The sequence below is a fragment of the Colobus angolensis genome, unplaced genomic scaffold, assembly GCF_000951035.1.
Source record: "Colobus angolensis palliatus isolate OR3802 unplaced genomic scaffold, Cang.pa_1.0 Scaffold74, whole genome shotgun sequence".
Classification (NCBI taxonomy): Eukaryota; Metazoa; Chordata; class Mammalia; order Primates; family Cercopithecidae; genus Colobus; species Colobus angolensis.
In genome coordinates, this window is record NW_012121154.1 from 10,936,208 (window position 1) to 10,957,102 (window position 20,895).

General features: G+C 39.1%; 1 protein-coding gene across 1 annotated transcript in view; it reads right to left on the reverse strand.

The window, feature by feature from the left end:
- Positions 1–20,895, reverse strand: part of RELN (reelin) — a 536,970-nt gene that overhangs the window by 14,945 nt on the left and 501,130 nt on the right. Inside the window, exons 48-56 of the mRNA XM_011927764.1 lie at positions 16,567–16,781; positions 14,312–14,489; positions 11,642–11,817; positions 11,390–11,496; positions 10,086–10,328; positions 9,269–9,444; positions 5,459–5,532; positions 4,190–4,351; positions 3,273–3,430 (exon numbers count right to left, since the gene is read on the reverse strand). Coding sequence (XP_011783154.1) covers positions 3,273–3,430; positions 4,190–4,351; positions 5,459–5,532; positions 9,269–9,444; positions 10,086–10,328; positions 11,390–11,496; positions 11,642–11,817; positions 14,312–14,489; positions 16,567–16,781 — 1,489 coding nt within the window. The remainder of the gene's footprint in view (positions 1–3,272; positions 3,431–4,189; positions 4,352–5,458; positions 5,533–9,268; positions 9,445–10,085; positions 10,329–11,389; positions 11,497–11,641; positions 11,818–14,311; positions 14,490–16,566; positions 16,782–20,895) is intronic.

Genomic DNA, 20,895 nt, shown 5'->3' on the forward strand with positions numbered 1-20,895 from the left:
AAAAAAAAAAAAGCCAAACAACCCCATCAAAAAGTGGGTGAAGGATATGAACAGATACTTCTTAAAAGAAGACATTTATGCGGCCAGCAAACATATGAAAAAAAGCTAGTCATCACTGGTCATTAGAGAAATGCAAATCAAAACCACAATGAGATACCGTCTTATGCCAGTTAGAATGGCGATCATTAAAAAGTCAGGAAACAACAGATGCTGGAGAGGATGTGGAGAAATAGGAACACTTTTACACTGCTGGTGGGAGCGTAAATTAGTTCAACCATTGTGGAAGACACTGTGGTGATTCCTTAAGGATCTAGAACTAGAAATACCATTTGACCCAGCCATCCCATTACTGGGTATACACCCAAAGGATTATAAGTCATTCTACTCTAAAGACACACACACACATGTATGTTTATTGCAGCACTATTCAGAACAGCAAAGACTTGGAACCAACCCAAATGCCCATCAATGTTACACTGGGTAAAGAAAATGTGGCACATATATACCATGGAATACTATACAGCCATAAAAAAGGATGAGATCATGTCCTTTCCAGGGACATGGATGAAGCTGGAAATCATCATTCTCAGCAAACTAACATGGGAACAGAAAACCAAACACTGTATGTTCTCATTCATAGGTGGGAGTTGAACAATGAGAACACATGGACACCGGGAGGGGAACATCACACACCAGGGCCTGTTGGGGGATGGGAGGCAAGGGGAAGGATAGCATTGGGAGAAATACCTAATGTAGATGATGGGTTGGTGGGTGCAGTAAACTGTCCTGGCACATGTATACCTATGAAGCAAACCTGCACGTTCTGCACATGTATCCCAGAACTTAGGGAAAAAAAGGAAATATAACAAAATCCAGCAAAAATAAATAAATAATTGAACGTTCTTACGGTAAAAAAAAAAAAAAAATGGCAAAATGCTAAGTAGATACAGACTCCCAGAAGTAAATATTTTGTTTTGGCAATTATTGGCTTATATTGTTGGAAAAAAAATCCAATTTTCTTTGAGTCAGTGTTAACTGAAATATGTAGTGCTCATGTCCATATTTGCTGTGTAAAACTGTTGTTTAAATACCACAGCATCTGGCTGGGCCTTGAATGTTTACCAATGGTGGGTCTCAGTAGGGAACTCTCACCCTGGTATAAGAGGCCTATCTAATTTCTTTTTTCCTAGCATGATTTGTAGCAGAAAATACAGGTTAATATATACTTGATGATTCTTAAGAGTAGAGTCTGGGCGACAGAGCGAGACTCCGTCTCAAAAAAAAAAAAAAAAAAAAAAATAGAGTCTATATTTTAACTCGTTGGATTCCAGCATCTAAAACAATATTTAGCACATATAAGATAGTAATGGGCGGGGCGCAGTGGCTCATGCCTGTAATTCCAGCACTTTGGAAGGCTGAGGTAGGAAGATCACCTGAGGTCAGGAGTTCAAGTTCAGCCTGGCCAACATGGTGAACCACCCCATCTCTACTAAAAATACAAAAAAAAAAAAGAGTTGGGCATGGTGGCATGTGCCTGTAATCCCAGCGACACAGGAGGCTGAGGCAGGAGAATCACTTGAACCCAGAAGGTGGAGGTTGCAGTGAACTGAGATCATGCCACTGCACTCCAGCCTGGGCAACAAGAGTGAAAACTCCATCTCAAAACAAAACAAAAAACAAAACAAAACAAAACAAAAACGATACTCAGTAACGAAGCTGGGATAAATAAAATAAATAATGATAAAACTGGAAGTGTCTCTCAGAGACCACTGAACTGAATTACTGGCATTTAAGTAAGATATATTAGCAAATGTGTATGTACTTGCATTTCCCCTTGATTTAAACAGTACATTTTTTCTACATGTCCTTAATAGTTTAAAATTAAGGTTCAGGGGAGAGGGCAAATTCCAGACATCTAGGACTTCTTGTGAGACATTTGATTCACTCATTTGCCTAGAGTTAAAATTCTGCAGCTAATATAGTGACAGACCCAGCTGGTCTCAGTGACAATGACACCAGCGGAGAAAAGAGATGGCTAAGTAATTTCTAACATCAGAGATGTGTAGCAGTCTACATTAATCATATCCATTTGAGGGATTTTGATGCAAGGAAACATCAACCAAGAAATCTAAATAAATCCGACTCCAGAATTCAAATACATGGATTCTTACATTGCATATCTGGGGGAAATTGTGTAACTCCGCTCCTCCTTGGATAAATCTCTCAGCCATGAGAGACAGCAAGGCTGATTGGAAAGAACACCGTGAGTGGTGGTCTTTCTGATATTTGCTAGCTGTGTGACCTTAGGCAGGTCACTTAGCCTCCCTGAGTCTCAGTTTCTTTGCCTGTAGCATGGGAATAATTAACCACAGATAACTGATGGGGATATCATAGATTATAAGCGACTGAAGAATAAGTTGGTGTATACTATGTAAAGCATAAGACAGTGTAAGGATTCATTCAAAGAAGATTTATTAGCACTGCTATCGGCCAAGTATTAAGCTATGAGGATACAGAATGTTAACTATGGAAAGTGAACTTTGTAATGATAGAGGCTGAAACCTGTTGGAAACACTGGCTCAAAGGAAAACAGGCCTGCAGACCTTCTAACAGACCAACAGAGCAATTTCCTGTGATGTGAGGGGTTGAGTAGATACTCTCTGCCCTGGATATATACTCAGCCTCTAGAAACTCAAGGAGTGAAATGTATTTCTTTGAGTCATAAAGGGGTGTGTGTGTGTGTGTGTGTGTGTGTGTGTGTGTGTATCACAGTGACCTGGAAACCAGAACATCTTGAGTTGTCAGCTACATCTTAGAACAGTGGCAGCTGCTGCTGGAAGAGGCTGAGGAAGGAGGGATACTGGTCAAGTACGTAGGCACAGACAGCTAGGCCAGGAAGGAGGGAGGCCCAGAGGTGGAAATTAAGTACTGGGGATGTAGGTGGGGGCAGGGAGTTATATGAAAGAGAATGTGAGGTACTATACCATATCCTGATTTAGCATATCTGGATTTATATGCTTATAAATTTATATTTATAGAATGGGGTAGATTTCAATTCTATATTTTAAAAAATACCTTCAGGAATATTGCATAAGGCTATGCTTAATAATTTGTCCCAAAGTTAAATAAGGAGTGACCAAGGAGTGTGTCATGAATCTCAGATCCCTCAGGCTGGAATTTCTATCCATTTCCTAGTGGACTTTGGTATACGTGTTAAGATGAGGAGAACCTCATGGTCTCCTGTATCAAAGTTGACAGCCTGGGATTCAGACCTTGGAAGCTCTCATCGCAGATGCAGATGGCACCAGTCGTGCAGTATCCGTGCCCACTGCAGAGCTTGGGGCAAGCCTCTCCAATATACACGTGGTCAATTGCCCAGCTTTGCTTCTCAGTTTCTTCTCCCTTCTGGATCCAGCGGAACTGTGTCGCACTGAAAGAACCATAGAGAGCAGAAGGGGTTCAGTAGGTTGTTACTTCCACGGCTGCATCCTGCCTCTAGCCTCTGGGAGAGGGGACTATTTATGCGAAAAGGGCTTCCCAAATGTCTTCCTGAAGCACCCTGCTGGCAGAGGTGAGAGAACTTGTATTTCTCAGACTCTGGGAGTATAACCCAAAATGCCATTCTGGAAGCTTGTATCTTCTCTGCAAATTTCATGTGAATTTCCTATTCTAGTCCATAATAAACCTGTGTTCATTTTTCCTATAAAGGTATATCATTTTCCAAATCTTTGAGTAAACCAAATCTGCTCTAGGAAGATTGCACTCCATTGTATTTATCCTGCAGCTTTGTGTAACCTGTCAGCCCTACACACCTAACTGGTATTTGTATCTGGATGAGAAGCGCAGCCTTTGGGAGGGCAGAACACTGGGGCAAAACTGGTGCCAATGCCAGTCTTGGATTGGGGTCTGTCATTCAGGGCCTATGACTGAGTTTGGTACATGCTATGGTATTAAGTCAAAGGAAATCTGAGATCTCTGAATCATTTACAGACAAACTCCAATTTCCTCCTGGGACATGCAGTTGCCATTTGGAGGCATGGGTTGGTGAGAGGAGGGAAAGAAGATGGGAGAGGGCACCAGGGCTGCATGTAAAGCTCTGGCTCACACTGTCAGTTGTTTTCAGCTCACTGCATGAACTCTGTAGAGAGGCCAGATAATTTCACAAAGTTTACCTTAATTTGCAACCTACCTGGAGGAGACATGGTCAGGCAGCTGGATGGTAATTCTTTTCCAGCTTGAGCTGTTGACAGAGTTGTAGATGGTGGCTTCATGGAACTGGAAAGGGGAGCAGCCAATGCTGTTAGAAGAGGAAGGCAGGCACTGGGTCTGTACAAGCTGCCAGGAATCTGATCTGCAGAAACCAGAAGGCTTTGTTAGACAAATTGTAAGAGAAACATATAATCTGTCTAATGTCAAGGTAATGCTTTGTGGTCAGGTTAAATTAAAATATTTGTAGATGAGTTTCCTGTTTTCTATATACATTTATAATTACAGATTATAAAAAAAAATAAAATATTTTCAGAAATATTCTGACTCTTTAAAAGCACACGGACAAGAGAATAAAATAATAGCATGCATAGCAATGAATTCTGGTGTATTCTTCCTACTGACATTGTTACTAGAAATATACCTGGAGTTGACTGACAAAATTGTCCGTCTCCTCAAACTTAATGTAATTAGTGTTTAAAGGTGATAGTGGGAGGGTTATTAACCCTAATAAGGTAACTGAACTATGTCAGACTTTTTTATTCAATATTGCTAATATGCTTTAGAAGAGGTAACTCTGGCTGACGCATATTCAGATCATTCATTGATTAAAGTTTTCGTCAGAGGTAGCTGAAAATCAGTAACATGAATAACAGAGTTCTACTCTGAGGACAAATGTAGTGCTTTGCTTATTTTGATAAAATTTAAAATATAAAGTTTCTTGGTTGGCAGCCTTGTATGAAAATGGATTTTTTTTTGTTTGAAGGAAAATTTTGAAAATAAGACATAAGTATACATTTTGTACAAGTGAAATTTATATAAAAATATGCATGAACTGCCACTTTTAAGATATAAGGTTATTCCTCTGTAAGCAACTGCCTTAACCTGTAATTCCCAGCACTCTGGGAGGCCGGGGCAGGCGGATCACCTGAGGTCAGGAGTTCAAGACCAGCCTGACCAACATGGAGAAACCCTGTCTCTTCTAAAAATACAAAATTAGCTGGGCGTGGTGGCACATGCCTGTAATCCCACCTACTCAGGAGGCTGAGGCAGGAGAATTGCTTAAACCGAGGAGGCAGAGGTTGCGGTTAGCTGAGATCCCGCCACTGCACTCCAGCCTGGGCGACAAGAGCAAAACTCACTCTCTCACTCTCTCTCTCTCTCTCTCACACACACACACACACACACACACGACAACCATTTGGATTGGGTATTCAAGTTTGGAGATAATGTTAAAAATTATTTCACAAACCTTGCATCCTTAGTGTATTCCAACATTACAGAATGAAGGTCACCGCAAGAAGTGGCTTCACAACCCACCACAATCTAAAACAAACAAACAATCAATACACAGGTAAGATTAGATGATATTGAATTCCATTAATTAAAAATCCCATCCCGCCATTTATTACTCTGACAGGTAATATTCAGAGAAGCTTTTACAGAGCAGCCTGCTGGGATACCAAGAATACATTCTTTTGGATTCTGTTATACACGCTCAATTTTGCATGGAGATGAAAATTAAGGTTTTAAAAGTTACATTTCTATTTACTAAATTAGTATAATGCATTAATCACAAATCTGGGTAAGATAAATTGGCCAAAAAGAAAGTAACATTAGCCGAATTTATAGACAGAAACTGAAAGTATCACTGATTCAAAACATTTTCATTGATAGCCTAACTTTCTTGATTGTGACTATTAAAATTTTATTTGGAATTAAAATCAACAATTTTAATTACTTAATATTTGTTCTTGGGGTTTTCTGTATTTCCGTATGAATGAAAGCTTTCCATATTATATGCAATTAAGTGTTTGAATCAGTAATACATAAATGCTATAAAAATTTGGTGATTCAAATTTAAGTCCTAGTCATCTATTTAATCAAGTCCTATTTCAGCACTGATAACTAGAGAAGGTTAGTGCTAAGAATTTCAGGCCATACAGTCATGAATAAAACAACTCTAAATTCAGAGAGAGAATAAGAAGCAAAATGATAGTGGGAATCATAAAAGACACAAATATAATGCTGTGGTGCTTCAAGGGAGATAGTATTTGATTAAATGGATTAGAAAATAATCAGATAGGGTACATGCAAGCTGCCCCTGAAGACTGGGAAGAGTGTGAGAGGTAGAAATAGGAAAAAGATATTTAGGTGAAAGAAACAGTGTGAGTGAAGACAAAGTAGGGTATTGTGGTGGCGCATCCAGAGCACAGCATATAGCATGTTTTGGTCCAAGTATAGCGTATATGATATATTCAGAGATGAGGTTAGAATGATTGCTTGAATTTGGCAGACCAGAAGCTGTAGCCTAAGGTGTTTGACCTTAATTTGGTAAGTGATGGAGAGTCATTAAAGGTTTCTGAGCAGTGGAATGATGTGCTGCTTAGAGATACGCTTTATAAAGATCAATCTGACTGTGAGGTGAAAGACACATAGGAGTGGAGAGAGACTGGGAGTGAAAAGAGTACTTAGTCAATTATTGATTTAGTTAGGGCCAGAACAGAGGTGGTGATAGTGCAAACAGAGAAGATTGGATGGATACCAGGAACATTGGAAAGTAGAATTCAAAGGATGCAGTCACTGATTAGATATGAAAAGTGAAAAATCAAAGCGTAGTTGAACATTTCAAGCTGGTTACTAGGTGAATGGTGGTGCCATCGTCAGAAACAGGAAAATCAGAAAGAGGAGTCGGTATGGTTAGGGAAGATATTAAGTGCACCGTTAGACACATTCAGTTGAGGTGCCAGTGTGTGCAAAGGTGTAGACATGTGTAGGGGCTATTACAAATATTGAATTGTTAGTCAAGGTTGGATATGCAGATTTGAAATTTGCTCTTCAAGATATGATTCTTGAAGCTAGATGGTTGGATACAATTCCTGATGGTGAGAAGGTCTATGGAGAGAAAAGAAAGTTGATACATACTGAGAAATGCTGACATTTAGAGGGCTGAGGGGAGAAAAGCCATAAGAAGATAGTAGATATCAAAGAGGTAAAAGGAGAACCAGCAGAGAACCCAGAAGCTTAGGGGAATGATAATTCCACAGGTTGAAGAGGGCAAGAATAACAGTGTCAAATGGTGTAGAGAGGAAAGGGAAGATGGGGATATGCAAAAGCTGTTGACATTGGGTACAGTAAGACTCTGGTGACTTTCAAGTATGTAGTTTTAGTGATACTGTACTGAATTTTTGAGGATAAACTCTTTTTTTCCTAAAGAAATTGCCTTGGTTAGAGAAAGAGAGACCCAGTCTCTTCAGTGCAGTGACTTCTGTTACAGAAGTAACAAAAGAGGAGGCTCCAATCAACTCAAATATAATGCCTTTGATCTGGGCCACAATGTGAACCTGGTAGAGGGAAAATCTTCACTCTTAAGGAACACGGCTTAGAAGCAGAGGAAGTATAACACTTCTTCATATCACTAAGTTAAGACTAGTCCTGAAGGAGTGGTAGCATTTGGGGAGCTTGCTCTTACCCTCCAGTCTCTGAAGGGGAGTTTAACGTAGAGCTGAGGCAAAAAGCAAATACATTTTTATTTCTGCTAATAAAGATTTTTACTATTAACTGTCATTGTAGTATATCAAAAAAGGGTATTAGAATAACTGATGTCTTTAAAATGACCTAGTAATACAATGCATTTCTGTAATGGCTTTGTGTGTGTGTGTGTGTGTGTGTGTGTGTGTGTGTGTGTGTGTCGGTGGGTGGGATAGGGTCTTGTTCTATTGCCCTAGCTGGAGTGCAGTAGTGGGATCATAGCTCACTGTAACCTCCAACCTCTGGGCTCGAGTGATTCTTGTGCCTAGCTTCCTGAGCAGCTAGGACTACAGGTACATGCCATCATGCCCAGCTAATTTTTTTTTTTTTTTGTAGAGACAGGGGTCTTGCTATGTTTCCCAGGCTGGTCTTGAACTCTTGGCCTCAGAGATCCTTCCTCCTCGGCCTCCCAAAGTGCTGGGATTACAGGTGTTTGCAACAGAGATATATCAATTGATACTGCTTTGCCTTTCTCTGAGTGTCTGTTAATTATTTATGTCTTCATTTTCATCCTATCTGAATTAAGTATTCAGTCTAGAATATTTGAGAGTTCTCCTTAATTTTTTGAGGATTTAGGAAGTTCCAACAAGACTAATGTCGTATAGGCATATGAAGTCAGAGACACAAGAAAAAAATAGTGAGAGATACTGAAAAAAATAGATGGAGAAAAAATGGCTCAATGCACATAATAGGCATGGAGTAAGAGAAAGAGGAAGAGAGAGGGGAGGAGAGAGAGAGATGATAGAGAGAGGAAGGGAAGGGAGAGAGCGAGAACTGTGCAACATAAAAAGGAGATAGTGTTACAGAGAGCTAGAAGTAGGCAGTCTCCTATTCTCCTATTTGAGCTTTTAATTTACAAGGTTAGGGAGACTGAAATCCACATTACATATATAAGATGGAATATATTCAGTTGGTGTAAAAGTAATTGCAGTTTTTGCCATTAAAATGAATGGCATTAAAAGTAATTCTTTTTTTTTTTTGGAGACACAGTCTCGTTCTGTCACCCAGAGTGCAGTGGTATGATCTCGGTTCACTGCAACCTCTGCCTCTCAGGTTTCAGCGATTATTATTTCCCAGCCTCCCGAGTAGCTGGGATTACAGGTGTGTACTACCATGACCAGCTAATTTTATTTTATTTTATTTATTTTTTTTGTAGAGACAAGGTTTTGCCATGTTGGCCAGGCTACTCTGGAGCTCCTGGCCTCTTGGCCTCAAGTGATCCTCCCGCCCCAGCCTCCCAAAGTGCTAGTATTATAGGCGTGAGCCACTGCACTCGGCCTGCAATTACTTTTGCACCAGCCCAATAGTTACATTTCTTGCTATGTCCCAACATTTTCAGGGATTTCATCTATCCTCAAAAGATCATACTTGAATAAAGGTCTTTGCAAAAGATGACCTCTTTTATTCATAAGATAAAGTCTCTTTTAATGAATAGTATCAGTCATTTCCTTAAAGTTGTCTGAATAAACACTCTCCCCCCGGGCCCCAAATGCAATGCTACTTTCTGCTTTAAAGAGTCACTTTTCCTTACTTTAAACTGCATCATGTATCCTGGCTGTATAATGAGTTCTCGGGAGGATAGAGCATTGTGAGTCTTGTCCTTCTTTTTATTTGGCCAGTAGAGGTGGAAGGATGGATTGCCACAAAATCCTGCTGTTCTTACAGCATTAGGGTAAAAACTCCAGTTTTCTTCATGGGAAGTGCCTTCTGTTAAGGAAAATTGGAAGCAATATGGCATGTTATTCTCTTGAGGAAAGTTGGAAGCAATATGGCGTATTATTCTCTTGAACTGATTGATTTATTGTTGAATTCCTTAAATTTTTATGCTCTACTAGCTTTCTGCTTACACTTTAGGATTTTTATTTTATTTAACTGGGATAATGCATAAATCCAACATGAGAAATCAAACTTAGACAAGACTATTAAATGGTAGAAGAATGATTACTGGTAGTAGAATGATTACTGTACTTTTAAAATGTAATTGCTAGTCTAGGTAACTTAGCACTGAAAAGTTCTTGATACACTTCATCAGCCAGTGCATTAAGTATTTCTGTGACACATTAATTACTAAAGAAACTAAAATTATTTGGGGGTATTGAAATTTCAAATTATATTTAAAGCCAGACATTGTGCCTTTAACAGGATTTATTGAATTCTCAGTGGACATTTCAACAGGCAGCCAACTTTGAAGATTTATAAACCATTGGGCAAAATAACAGCTAACATTTGTTGAGCAGGAGTATGGGCTAGGCAATCTTATAAATACTTTTCATGTGCTAATGTATCTGAAGACATAAGCAGAAAAATGGCTCACAGGAAAGAAAATTGTTCAATGTCTTGTTTCTTACCATCATCAAAAGTATCCACCAATTGGCTTGGATTGATTTCTGCTCCACCAATCAAAATATTGTCCAGTGCCCACTGAGCACGCTCCACCCCAGAGACCACAATTCCATTGCTGATCACAAAAGGCTGCCACCAACGAAGTCGAGTTGTGTTGGTAAGGGCATCTTCAGGAAGAAGTATGTAGTCATGTCTAACAGAAATGTATTTCTGGTAATCCATCTCATGGAGCAAAGTCCAGGTAATTCCTATAACAACAAATATACCAACATAGCAATATATCTAGAATCTCCTGCCTCCTGATAAACCACCAGTATACTTCAGATACTGTGCACTTCCCAAAGAAATTTTCAACCAGCAAATGACAACTGATTTTGCTGACTTTGATGTTAGGTATTCACTACTTATAAATACTGTTTCTGTATGAGGCTAATGATATGAAGGGAAGGATATTTCGAAAGAGTTGGCCAAAATAAAAACACTGAAGTAAAAATTAGTTATGTTTTGCTTTTAAAATTTCGTTCTAAATTCTTATTTCTCACAAATAATGAGATATACCTATGTTTTACATGTTTCTAGGCAATAGCTTTCAGTATTAAAATAGTTATTGTAATTTTATGCAATTTGTAATTATTTGGACTGGTATAAAGTTTATCTCTTCTTGCTTGATAAGATTGCAGGTGGGATGTTTAGTTACTTAAGAAAACATCCTTCAAATACCTTAAAATACTTCAGGGTCATCTGTTAATCAGCTAGTTATTAAGAATGATATCTATCGGCTAAAGGAGATTTTTCTAAAGACATCATGGTACTGGTCTCATTTTAGCTACTTCAAAATAAAACAGAATTCTTTTAAAATATTCTATGACAAACTCACAAAATCAGTCTATTTTTTTTCACAATCTTTGAAGATTTCTATAGATTCTCTATAGCATTTATTACATGTTTACACATAAGCTTTTAAAAATACTTTAAAGTTTTAAAAATGATCTTTTACTTGGAAACCATACAAAATGTATTTCTTAATTGTATCACTCAAGCTTCAGTAAAGCATAGAGGTTGTTTATTCATAAAGTTTGGACTTTATTTTTTAATGTGATTTCTCTCTTGTCCCCTTTTTGCATAACACAGAAGTCACTTGTACGGTACATGCAATACAAACAAAATCTGTAGCTTTTTCTTTGTGAGTTTCACAATTGAAACTGAAGTCAATTGTGAAGTCAGCAAAGCTTTGTAGAGACTTTTCTGAGGGTGTTGGATGGAATTTGGGAATCTGCTCCAAGGTGTGGTTTTCACCCCTGACACGTGCCTCCATCAGTAGAGTAGTCCAACAGCACGCCTTCCTTCCGGCAGATGGGACGATGGCAAGAGGTCATGTTGTTCTCACTCCCAATGCGCCCCCAGTATTGCAGGAACCTGAATGCAAGCACATTTTATCCATCAGAATAATTCATTAGAACAAATACTCTACTCAAGTCCTGGATATTTCTTCCATACAAGTGTTCCTTGCTTTGGGACCAATTTTCTATGTTGCAATAGAAATAACAAAAAATTGACTTACTTTGCACCTCGAAGATCCAAATCTTGTGTAATTGCTTGTCTCACAGTAGATCCCCCAAAATAGAGTGCAGTGTCCTCAGCAAGAATTCCACACTCAGTGCAAGTACTTCCACCTTCTAAGGACATCCATAAGTCAGGTTTGATTTCTTCACTGTCAAAGCGTTCCTTCAGGAAAGTCTGGAAAAAACATAAGCCAGATGTAGTCAAAAAAACAACTTTGGATAACTATGGAATATTTAAGAAAATACAGAGTGATATCTTGGACTTAAAAAAAATAGAGCTGATTTCAAATGCTTTTCAAAGATGTTCAAAAAAACAACAGGCTATTTCCACAATGTTCTTTTCTGTCATATATTGAAAATCATTTAAACTGCCCAAATAATGTTTAATAATCGAAATTTAAAATAATTGTAAAGTTGACTATATCAATTTTTTTTTTTTTTTTTTTTGAGACCGTCTTGCTCTGTCACTTGGGTTGGAGTGCAGTGGCACAATTTCGGCTCATTGCAGCCTCTGCCTCCTGGGTTCAAGCTATTCTCATGCCTCAGCCTCCTGAGTAGCTGGGATTACAGGTGTGTGCCACCAAACCCGGCTATTTTTTGTATTTTCAGTAAAGATGGGGTTTCACCATGTTGGCTAGGCTGGTCTCGAACTCCTGACCTCAAGTGATCTGCCCACCTCCGTCTCCCAGAGTGCTGCAATTACAGGTGTGAGCCACCATGCCTGGCCATATTATAGTAACACTTCTATTTGTAAAAAGTTATTTAAACATATACCCCCAAATATGTATATTTGTTTATATAGTATGTAAAAGTATTATTGTAATGTATTATGAAACATGCCAAAAAAAAAAAAGTAAATTTGAAAGCAATAAGATAAAATATAAACATGCAATCCAGGACTTTCCCCCCAACATTCCCCAATGGATTGTCCTCGTGTGTGTGCCCTCACTTTGGAGACTGCCTAAGGCAGCCAAGATCCTTCAGCCTCTAGCACAGAGTGAACCCTGAAGGTCTACATGGTTAGGCAGGGACACTTGAAATCAAATCTCTCTATATAAAGTCAAAAGAAAGTAAATCTTAGAAGGCAGGTTGAAAGATGTTTCACCTGTTTATCAGGGCCAAGTGGTAGGGTGACAAGTACTCAAAATCTAGAATAAAATATTTTTTCCCTGGGTCTCCAGTTTATCCTTTTAACTAAGAATGATTGACAACCAGGAAATCTATTTTTCAGAGAGTGTACAAAGTATAAAGGTTCATGGCTATATTTTATGTAAAATTTACTTATCTCCTCACAGTCAAGGTCTTAATTTCCCCATTCATTCTGTCCACAGTACTTTCATTTTATCCATAATACAGATTTGTATTAGGTAGAGACACATTTTTTCTTGTTTAAAATGATGAAAAGATATCATAAAGGCAATTTGTTCTAGTTGCAGTTGCAATAGCTGTATACAGAAAAACCTATATTTTTTCATTTAAGGAGCGTTCTATCTTACTGTGTAGTTAAATGATTTAAACAGTTTCTTTTTCTCAAACTTAGAAGATAATTCTATAGTTAAAGACATACAGTCAAATGTCAGTCTGACTACATCTCATTAATGGATAGCAAATGAGTACGTTTTATAACTGAAGGTTTGTAAGAAAACAAGTGTCAGAAGAAATGCATGGTTAACCATGTAAACTATCATTAGAAGATTTTAATCAGGGTTTATAATTTTATAGATTTGTACAATTTCTTATCCAACTGAGGAATACTAATAAAATTTGAGTGCTCATGAAAGAAATTAGATTTTCAAAAGTTTATTAATTATCTGTGGTATATAAAGCTATGTTTTCCCTGTGGTAACCTCATTTGTTAATAATGTACTTACATCTTCAGACACAAATGAGCATTGTTCCAATTTTATTTAAAAAATGTTCAATTCTATAGTTGAAGTATTAGAACAAACACAAATGACAGAACAGATTTGGTTTACATTGTTGCCTTTCATATGCTGGATTTCAATCACTAGGAATTTTGCTTTTTTTAGCCTAGTCATTTATCTATTATTGTAATGACAAATGCACTATGTTTATTCACAGAATTAGAGTACATATATGGCAATGGTGTTGGGTAACTATTTGTTTTGCATATTAAATAATGATGTAACAGCTAAAGCTTGCAAAAATGACCTCTCCATTCTTAATACACAACCCCATTTCAGCAGTCAACAAATCAGAACATAGAATTTTCTAAACAAAAATTCAGGTACTGTTTAGGCCTTTTTGAAAATTTGGTCTTTTGTGATAATGTGTATTATCTGCTTTATTTCATAACAACAATAACAATAATATCCTCCTTCAAATAGTGCATCAGTTGAAAAAGTGAAGTAAAAAAGGCTTAATATTGACTTGATAAAGAGTCTGCTTAAGAAAAAAAAAAAAAAGCCCAGAGTGTTTATCATTTGTAATCCGTACAGTCTGGCTCATTTTATGAATTGGATAAACTGTACTAGAACTTGATCCTAATATTCTTGTACTTAGGAAGCATTTTTAAAGTTTCTATTCAAATGATTTTATTTCCTGGGGGACCCAAAGGACATTGTTATAGATTATGTCTCATATATAAGTTGATTCCTAGGCATGGCCCATGATGTGAGTAATGCTTCTGTCCAGGGCTTTACCCTTACCTTCAGAGTGTGGGTCAAGTAGCAGTTTGGCCCTGAGTATCCCGGATCACAGATGCACTGTTCTCTTAAGCAATCTCCATGGCCCCTGCAGTTGTCCAAGCATCCAGGGCCCAGGTAGAAATTATCGATTGCCCACTGCATGTCTGAGTACTTCTGATAGAACCTAAACCTTACTGGACTATTGACAATGCAAAAGCAAAGGAGTGAAAAACAAAAGTTAACTTTATTTAGGTCCATTGTCCTGTATGTGTATTTAGTACTCAAGAGAAAAAACATTTAAGACACTCTTACTAGATGAAACAGGTTAATAAAAAATGTTTTCTGAGCACTTTTATCTTTCTAGTAATGGAACTTTCAAGCTGGTTTTATTTAAATTTCAGAATATCGGGGCAAACTTGCACAACAAAGTTAAAATCTGGAATCTCGGTGTCAAGAAACAGAAATATTTAAATATACAAATCTGTAACTTTCATAAATCAGGTTTCTTCTGAACTGGAGTTCTGTGGTCATGATGCAATTTAGATTCACTAATTTCATTCCTGAAATTGTACAGAAGGTGAGTGACGCCTTTGACAAGAGCTTTGTCAGCATACACACAGCCCTCAGGCGGTTGGGAGGCAGCATTTTCTGAATTCCCTGAAGACAATCAATATTCTCAGAGTAATTGTGCTAATTACAAAACAATTTTGAAAGGCTTATATTAAAGGACATTTTCTCTGAGATTTTAATTTCATCTTTGTTCTTCTCTGTCTTCTGGGGGAAAAAACAAGCCTCATAATTATTCTTATATTAAAATATGCCATACTGTTTTGGTTTAAAGAGTCCAAAGTACATGAAGGAACTTTCTGGGGTGATATAAATGTTCTGTACCTTGTTTTATGTGGTGGTTACATAACAGTAAAAACTCATTGATCTGAATAAGATGTATGTATTTTACCGAATGTAAATTATACCTCATTATTACAAAAAGAGAGAGAATGGGAGGGGAAAATGAGTCTATGATAGACATCATGGTGGTTCCCCAGCATCCATTTCGCCCCAGATAATCCATGAAATGATCATTATAATATCACTTTCCTAACTATTGAGTGGCTAATTGGTACCAATGGGATGCAAGGTGGTGCTTGTTCTGGCTGTCTCGGAACAAAAAGCAACTATCTTTCTTTTTCACTGGACATAAGTACGGAAGCATCCTGCCCCAGTTCTCTGGCTGCCATCTCACGTTCAATAGCAAAACCAGCCTGAGAGAGCAGAGTATGGCACCAGTGCTGTGGACAGCAGACATTCTCTTAAGAGAATAAGGAAGAACAGTGTCCCTGAAGACACCGTTCCACTTACAAATCAACCAACCCTAGAGTTCATTTATCTTTGGATTCATTCATTATAGATACAACAAATTTTGAGCTGGTTTGAATTGGGTTTTCTGTTCCTTGCAGCTGAAAGCATCCTGATTTAGTTCCTTAGTATGTTAATTGAATAAGCTCTTTAGATACATTCCAGAAAACCATGAGTGGTAATAATATCTATGGGACACTGGGAAATCTGTGTGTAAGCACTTTATTCAAAGGCTCTGTATGTTTCACAAGAAGATTTGTTTAGTCAGACTATCTGATTAATACAGTTGAGGTGCACCTGTTATTTTCTTTTGTGTGTCTTTCCCCCTACTTTTAAAGTCGAAGATAAATCTTTTGGAATTGCCTTAAATTAATATATCCACAGACTTTGCAGAGCAAGGTGTAATCACCTGTGCTCATCACTGGTCCTGGCTGATTACCTCTCACTGCAGGATCAGAACATAATGCTTTGGTAAGAGGAAAATGGATCCTGTAAGCCACACTGGTAGAAATAGCATGATGAGTTAGGATTTGCTCCTGGCTCTGTCATGGAATGATAAGGCAATAATGTGGAAAGTATATAGTGCACAGCGGTCCACAGTCTACAAGGTTGGGAAGGCAGGGTACACCTTTTCATCTGGCTCCAAGCCCAGATGAAATTATTGCTCTGTTCCCATTTGAGGTATGGAAAATAGAAGAGTCTGCGAAAGCCCGTTTTGCCAAGTCTGAGGATTACAAATTGAGGTCTGAAGTTAGCTCATCATGGAAGTTATGATGAAAGTCACCAATTAAAGAACATTTAGAGTTAGGGAGAAAGAAAGCACTTTTCCCACAAATACACATAATTTCAGGCTTGACAACAGTGTACCTAATGGGCTTCTGGATGCTTGGAACCAAGCTTTGTTTTGGTTTTCTACTTACTTTCCCACTAAGCTTTCAGGAAGTGGGTAGGTGATCCTTTTCCACCCTTTAGTTGGAAAGAATACAGATGGCTGAGAAACACTTCCAGAGCATTTTGGGTCAGCAGGCAAGCACTGAGGGACCAGATAATTCCAGCTCACACCGAAGTCAGTAGAATACTGCACATGAATTTGATTCTGGGCAATTTTTTCAGACACCTTACATCCAACAGAGATCTAATAAACAGAAAAGCAAGATCAAGGTATTAAAACTATATGATTCTTCTCCAAGGACTTGGCAGCAACAAAGCTGCTGATCACTTGATACGCACTTTACCACATTCATCCTGTATTTTCAGATTCATTATTCTGCTAACGGACAGAGAAATGATTGCCCCAGGTGACAAATTATAGAAAGTGCCAAATATATTGTGTAGGGGGTTTGGAGAGAAACTCAGACCCCATGCTTCTGCCATGCTGGCTGAATGCCTTGGAAGGCCTGGGCTCACTCCTACAAACTGTTAGTTGTGCTAATGGTCTGGCACTTCTATTTGGCAGAATACTTAACCAGGAAGGACTGCTAACAGCTTTACCAATTTTACTATTTTGTTGTCTAATTTATGACTCTTAATACAACACTTTCAACTACAAGTAAGATGAAACAATAACTGAAGGTAGTTTAAACAAGGCACAGTACCCTTCATTAATGGTGATAGCCATGATGTGACATTGCTGTTATTACAGTGGGATTTAGGTAGACAGAATAAATTGGTTCACATAAAATCTTGGCCTAAATATTAGCCAGAGTTGATGTTGACATTAATGCTAATCATGCCTTTGTTTTCTTTTTTTTTTTTTCTCCAGAAACATCCAAATGTTCTTGTGGAAAAAAAAAAAAAAGTAGAGGCTGGTGGCCATGACTCACGCCTGTAATCCCAGCACTTTGGGAGGCCGAGGCGGGCGGATCACGAGGTCAGGAGTTCGAGACCAGCCTGACCAACATGGTGAAACCCTGTCTCTACTAAAAATAAAAAATTAGCTGGGCATGGTGGTGTGCACCTGTAATCCCAGCTACTCAGGAGCCTGAGGCAGGAGAATTGCCTGAACCCGGGAGGTGGAGATTGCAGTGAGCCAAGATTGTGCCACTGCACTCCAGCCTGGGCAACAGAGTGAGACTCTGTCTCAGAAAAAAAGGTCTTATTTAACCTAAATTTCTAAGTTATAGTTTGTATTTATGGAGAGATGGGTAAGAGGAAGAAAAAAGTAGAAATAACCATTATAGCTTTAATCTTCTCTTGATGAAACAAATTGCCTAAGTCATAATGATTTAACTCAGGGAGTTATAATCAGTATCCTACATTTTTATTGTTGATATTTTTATCAGTATTTCATCCCGAGCAGGAACACATTTACTCTTATAAAAGTTTCAATTTGAGAGAGAGCTGGCAAGATGGCCGAATAGGAATAGCTCCCGTCTGCAGCTCCCAGCAGGATCAATGCAGAAGGTGGGTGATTTTGACATTTCCAAATGATGTACCCGATTCATCTCATTGGGACTGGTTGGACAGTGGGTGCAGCCCACAGAGGGCTAACTGGAGCAGGGTGGGGTGTTGTCCCACCTGGGAACTGCAAGGGGTCAGGGAATTTCCCTTTCCTAGCCAAGGGAAGCCGTGAGTGACTGTACCAGGAGGAACAGTGGACTCCGGCCCAGATACTGCGCTTTTCCTACAGTCTTTGCAACTGGCAGACCAGGAGATTCCCTCCAGTGCCTGGCTTGGCGAGTTCCACTCCCACGGAGCCCAGCAAGGTAAGATTCACTGACTTGAAATTCTCACTGTTAGCACAGCAGTCTGAGGTCGAACTGGGATGCTCAAGCTTAGTGGGGGGAGGGGCATCCACCATTACTGAGGCTTGAGTAGGCGGTTTTCCCTTCACCATGTAAACAAAGTCACCCAGAAGTTTGAACTGGGTGCAGCCCACCTCAGCTCAGCAAGGCCAATTGCCTCTCTAGGTTCTTCCTCTCTGGGCAGGGCATCTCTGAAAAAAAGGCAGCAGCCCCCAGTCAGGGACTTACAGATAAAACCTCCATCTCCCTGGGACAGAGCTCCTAGGGGAAGGGGTGCTGTGGGCACAGCTCAAGTAGACTTAAACATCCCTGCCTGACAGCTCTGAAGAGAGCAGCGGTTCTCCCAGCACAGCATTTGAGCTCTGATAAGGGACAGACTGCCTCCTCAAGTGAAACCCTGACTCCTGTGTATCCTGATTGGGAGACCCCTCCCAGTAAGGGCCAACAGACACCTCATATAGGACAACTCCGCTGACATCTGGTGGTGCCCCTCTGGGATGAAGCTTCCAGAGGAAGGAACAGGCAGCAATCTTTGCTGTTCTGTAGCCTCTGTTGGTGATACCCAGGCAAACAGGGTCTGAAATGGGCCTCCAGCAAACTCCAGCAGAGGGGCCTGACTGTCAGAAGGAAAACTAACAAACAGAAAGGAATAGTATCAATACCAGCAAAAAGGAGGTCCAGTCATAAACCTCATCCAAAGGTCACCAGCATCAAAGACCAAAGGTAGATAAATCCACGAAGATGGGGAGAAACCAGCACAAAAAGGCTGAAAATTCCAAAAGCCAGAATGTCTCTTCTCCTCCAAAGGATCACAACTCCTCACCAGTAAGGGAACAAAATGGGATGGAGAATGAGTTTGGTGAATTGACAGAAGTAGGCTTCAGAAGGTAGGTAATAACAAACTCCTCCAAGCTAAAGGAGCATGTTCTAACCCAATGCAAGGAAGCTAAAAACCTTGAAAAAAGGTTAGATGAATTGCTAACTAGAATAACCAGTTTAGAGAAGAACATAAATGACCTGATGGTACTGAAAAACACAGCACAAGAACTTCGTGAAGCATACACAAGTATCAGTAGCCAAATTGATCAAGTGGAAAAAAGAATATCAGAGACTGAAGATCAAATCAATAAAGCGAGAAGACAACATTAGAGAAAAGAGTGAAAAGAAACAAACAAAGCCTCCAAGAAATATGGGACTATGTGAAAAGACCAAATCTATGTTTGATTGGTGTATCTGAAAGTGACGGGGAGAATGGAACCAAGTTGGAAAACACTCTTCAGGATATTACCCAGGAGAACTTCCCCAACCTAGCAAGACAGGCCAACATTCAAATTCAGGAAATACAGAGAACACCACAAAGATATTCCTCAAGAAGAGCAACCCCAAGACACATAATCATCAGATTCACCAAGGTTGAAATGAAGGAAAAAATGTTAAGGGCAGACAGAGAGAAAGGTCAGGTTATCCACAAAGGGAAGCCCATCATACTAAGAGTGGATCTCTCTGCAGAAACTCTACAAGCCAGAAGAGAGTTGAGGCCAATATTCAACATTCATAAAGAAAAGAATTTTCAACTCAGAATTACACATCCAGCCAAACTAAGCTTCATAAGCGAAGGAGAAATAAAATATTTAACAGACAAGCAAATGCTGAGAGATTTTGTCACCACCAGGCCTGCCTTACAAGAGCTCCTGAAGGAAGACTTACATGGAAAGGAACAACCAGTACCAGCCACTGCAAAAACATACCAAATTGTGAAGATCACTGATGCTATGGATAAACTGCATCAACTAACGGGCAAAATAACCATTTTGCATCATAATGACAGGATCAAATTCATACATAACAATATTAACCTTAAATGTAAATGGACTAAATGCCCTAGTTAAAAGACACAGGCTGGCAAATTGGATGAAGAGTCAAGACCCATCTCACGTGCAAAGACATACATAGGCTCAAAATAAAGGGATGGAGGAATATTTACCAAGCAAACAGCACAAAAAAGAAGGGGTTGCAATACTAGTCTCTGATAAAACAGACTTTAAACCAACAAAGTTCAAAAGAGACAAAGACCGGCATTACATAATGGTAAAGGGATCAATGCAACAAGAAGAGCTAGCTATCCTAAATATATATGCACCCAATACAGGAGGACCCAGATTAATAAAGCAACTTCTTAGAGACCTACAAAGAGACTTAGACTTCCACACATTAATAGTGGGAGATTTTAATACCCCACTGTCAGTATTAGATCAACGAGAATCAACGAGACAGAAAATTAACAAGGATATCCAGGACTTGAACTCACCTCTGGACCAAGCAGACCTAATAGACATTTACAGCTCTCTCCACCTCAAATCAACAGAATGGGGGGGCGGAGCAAGATGGCCGAATAGGAACAGCTCCAGTCTCCAACTCCCAGCGCGAGCGACACAGAAGACCGGTGATTTCTGCATTTTCAACGGAGGTACTGGGGTCATTTCACTAGGGAGTGCCGGACAATCG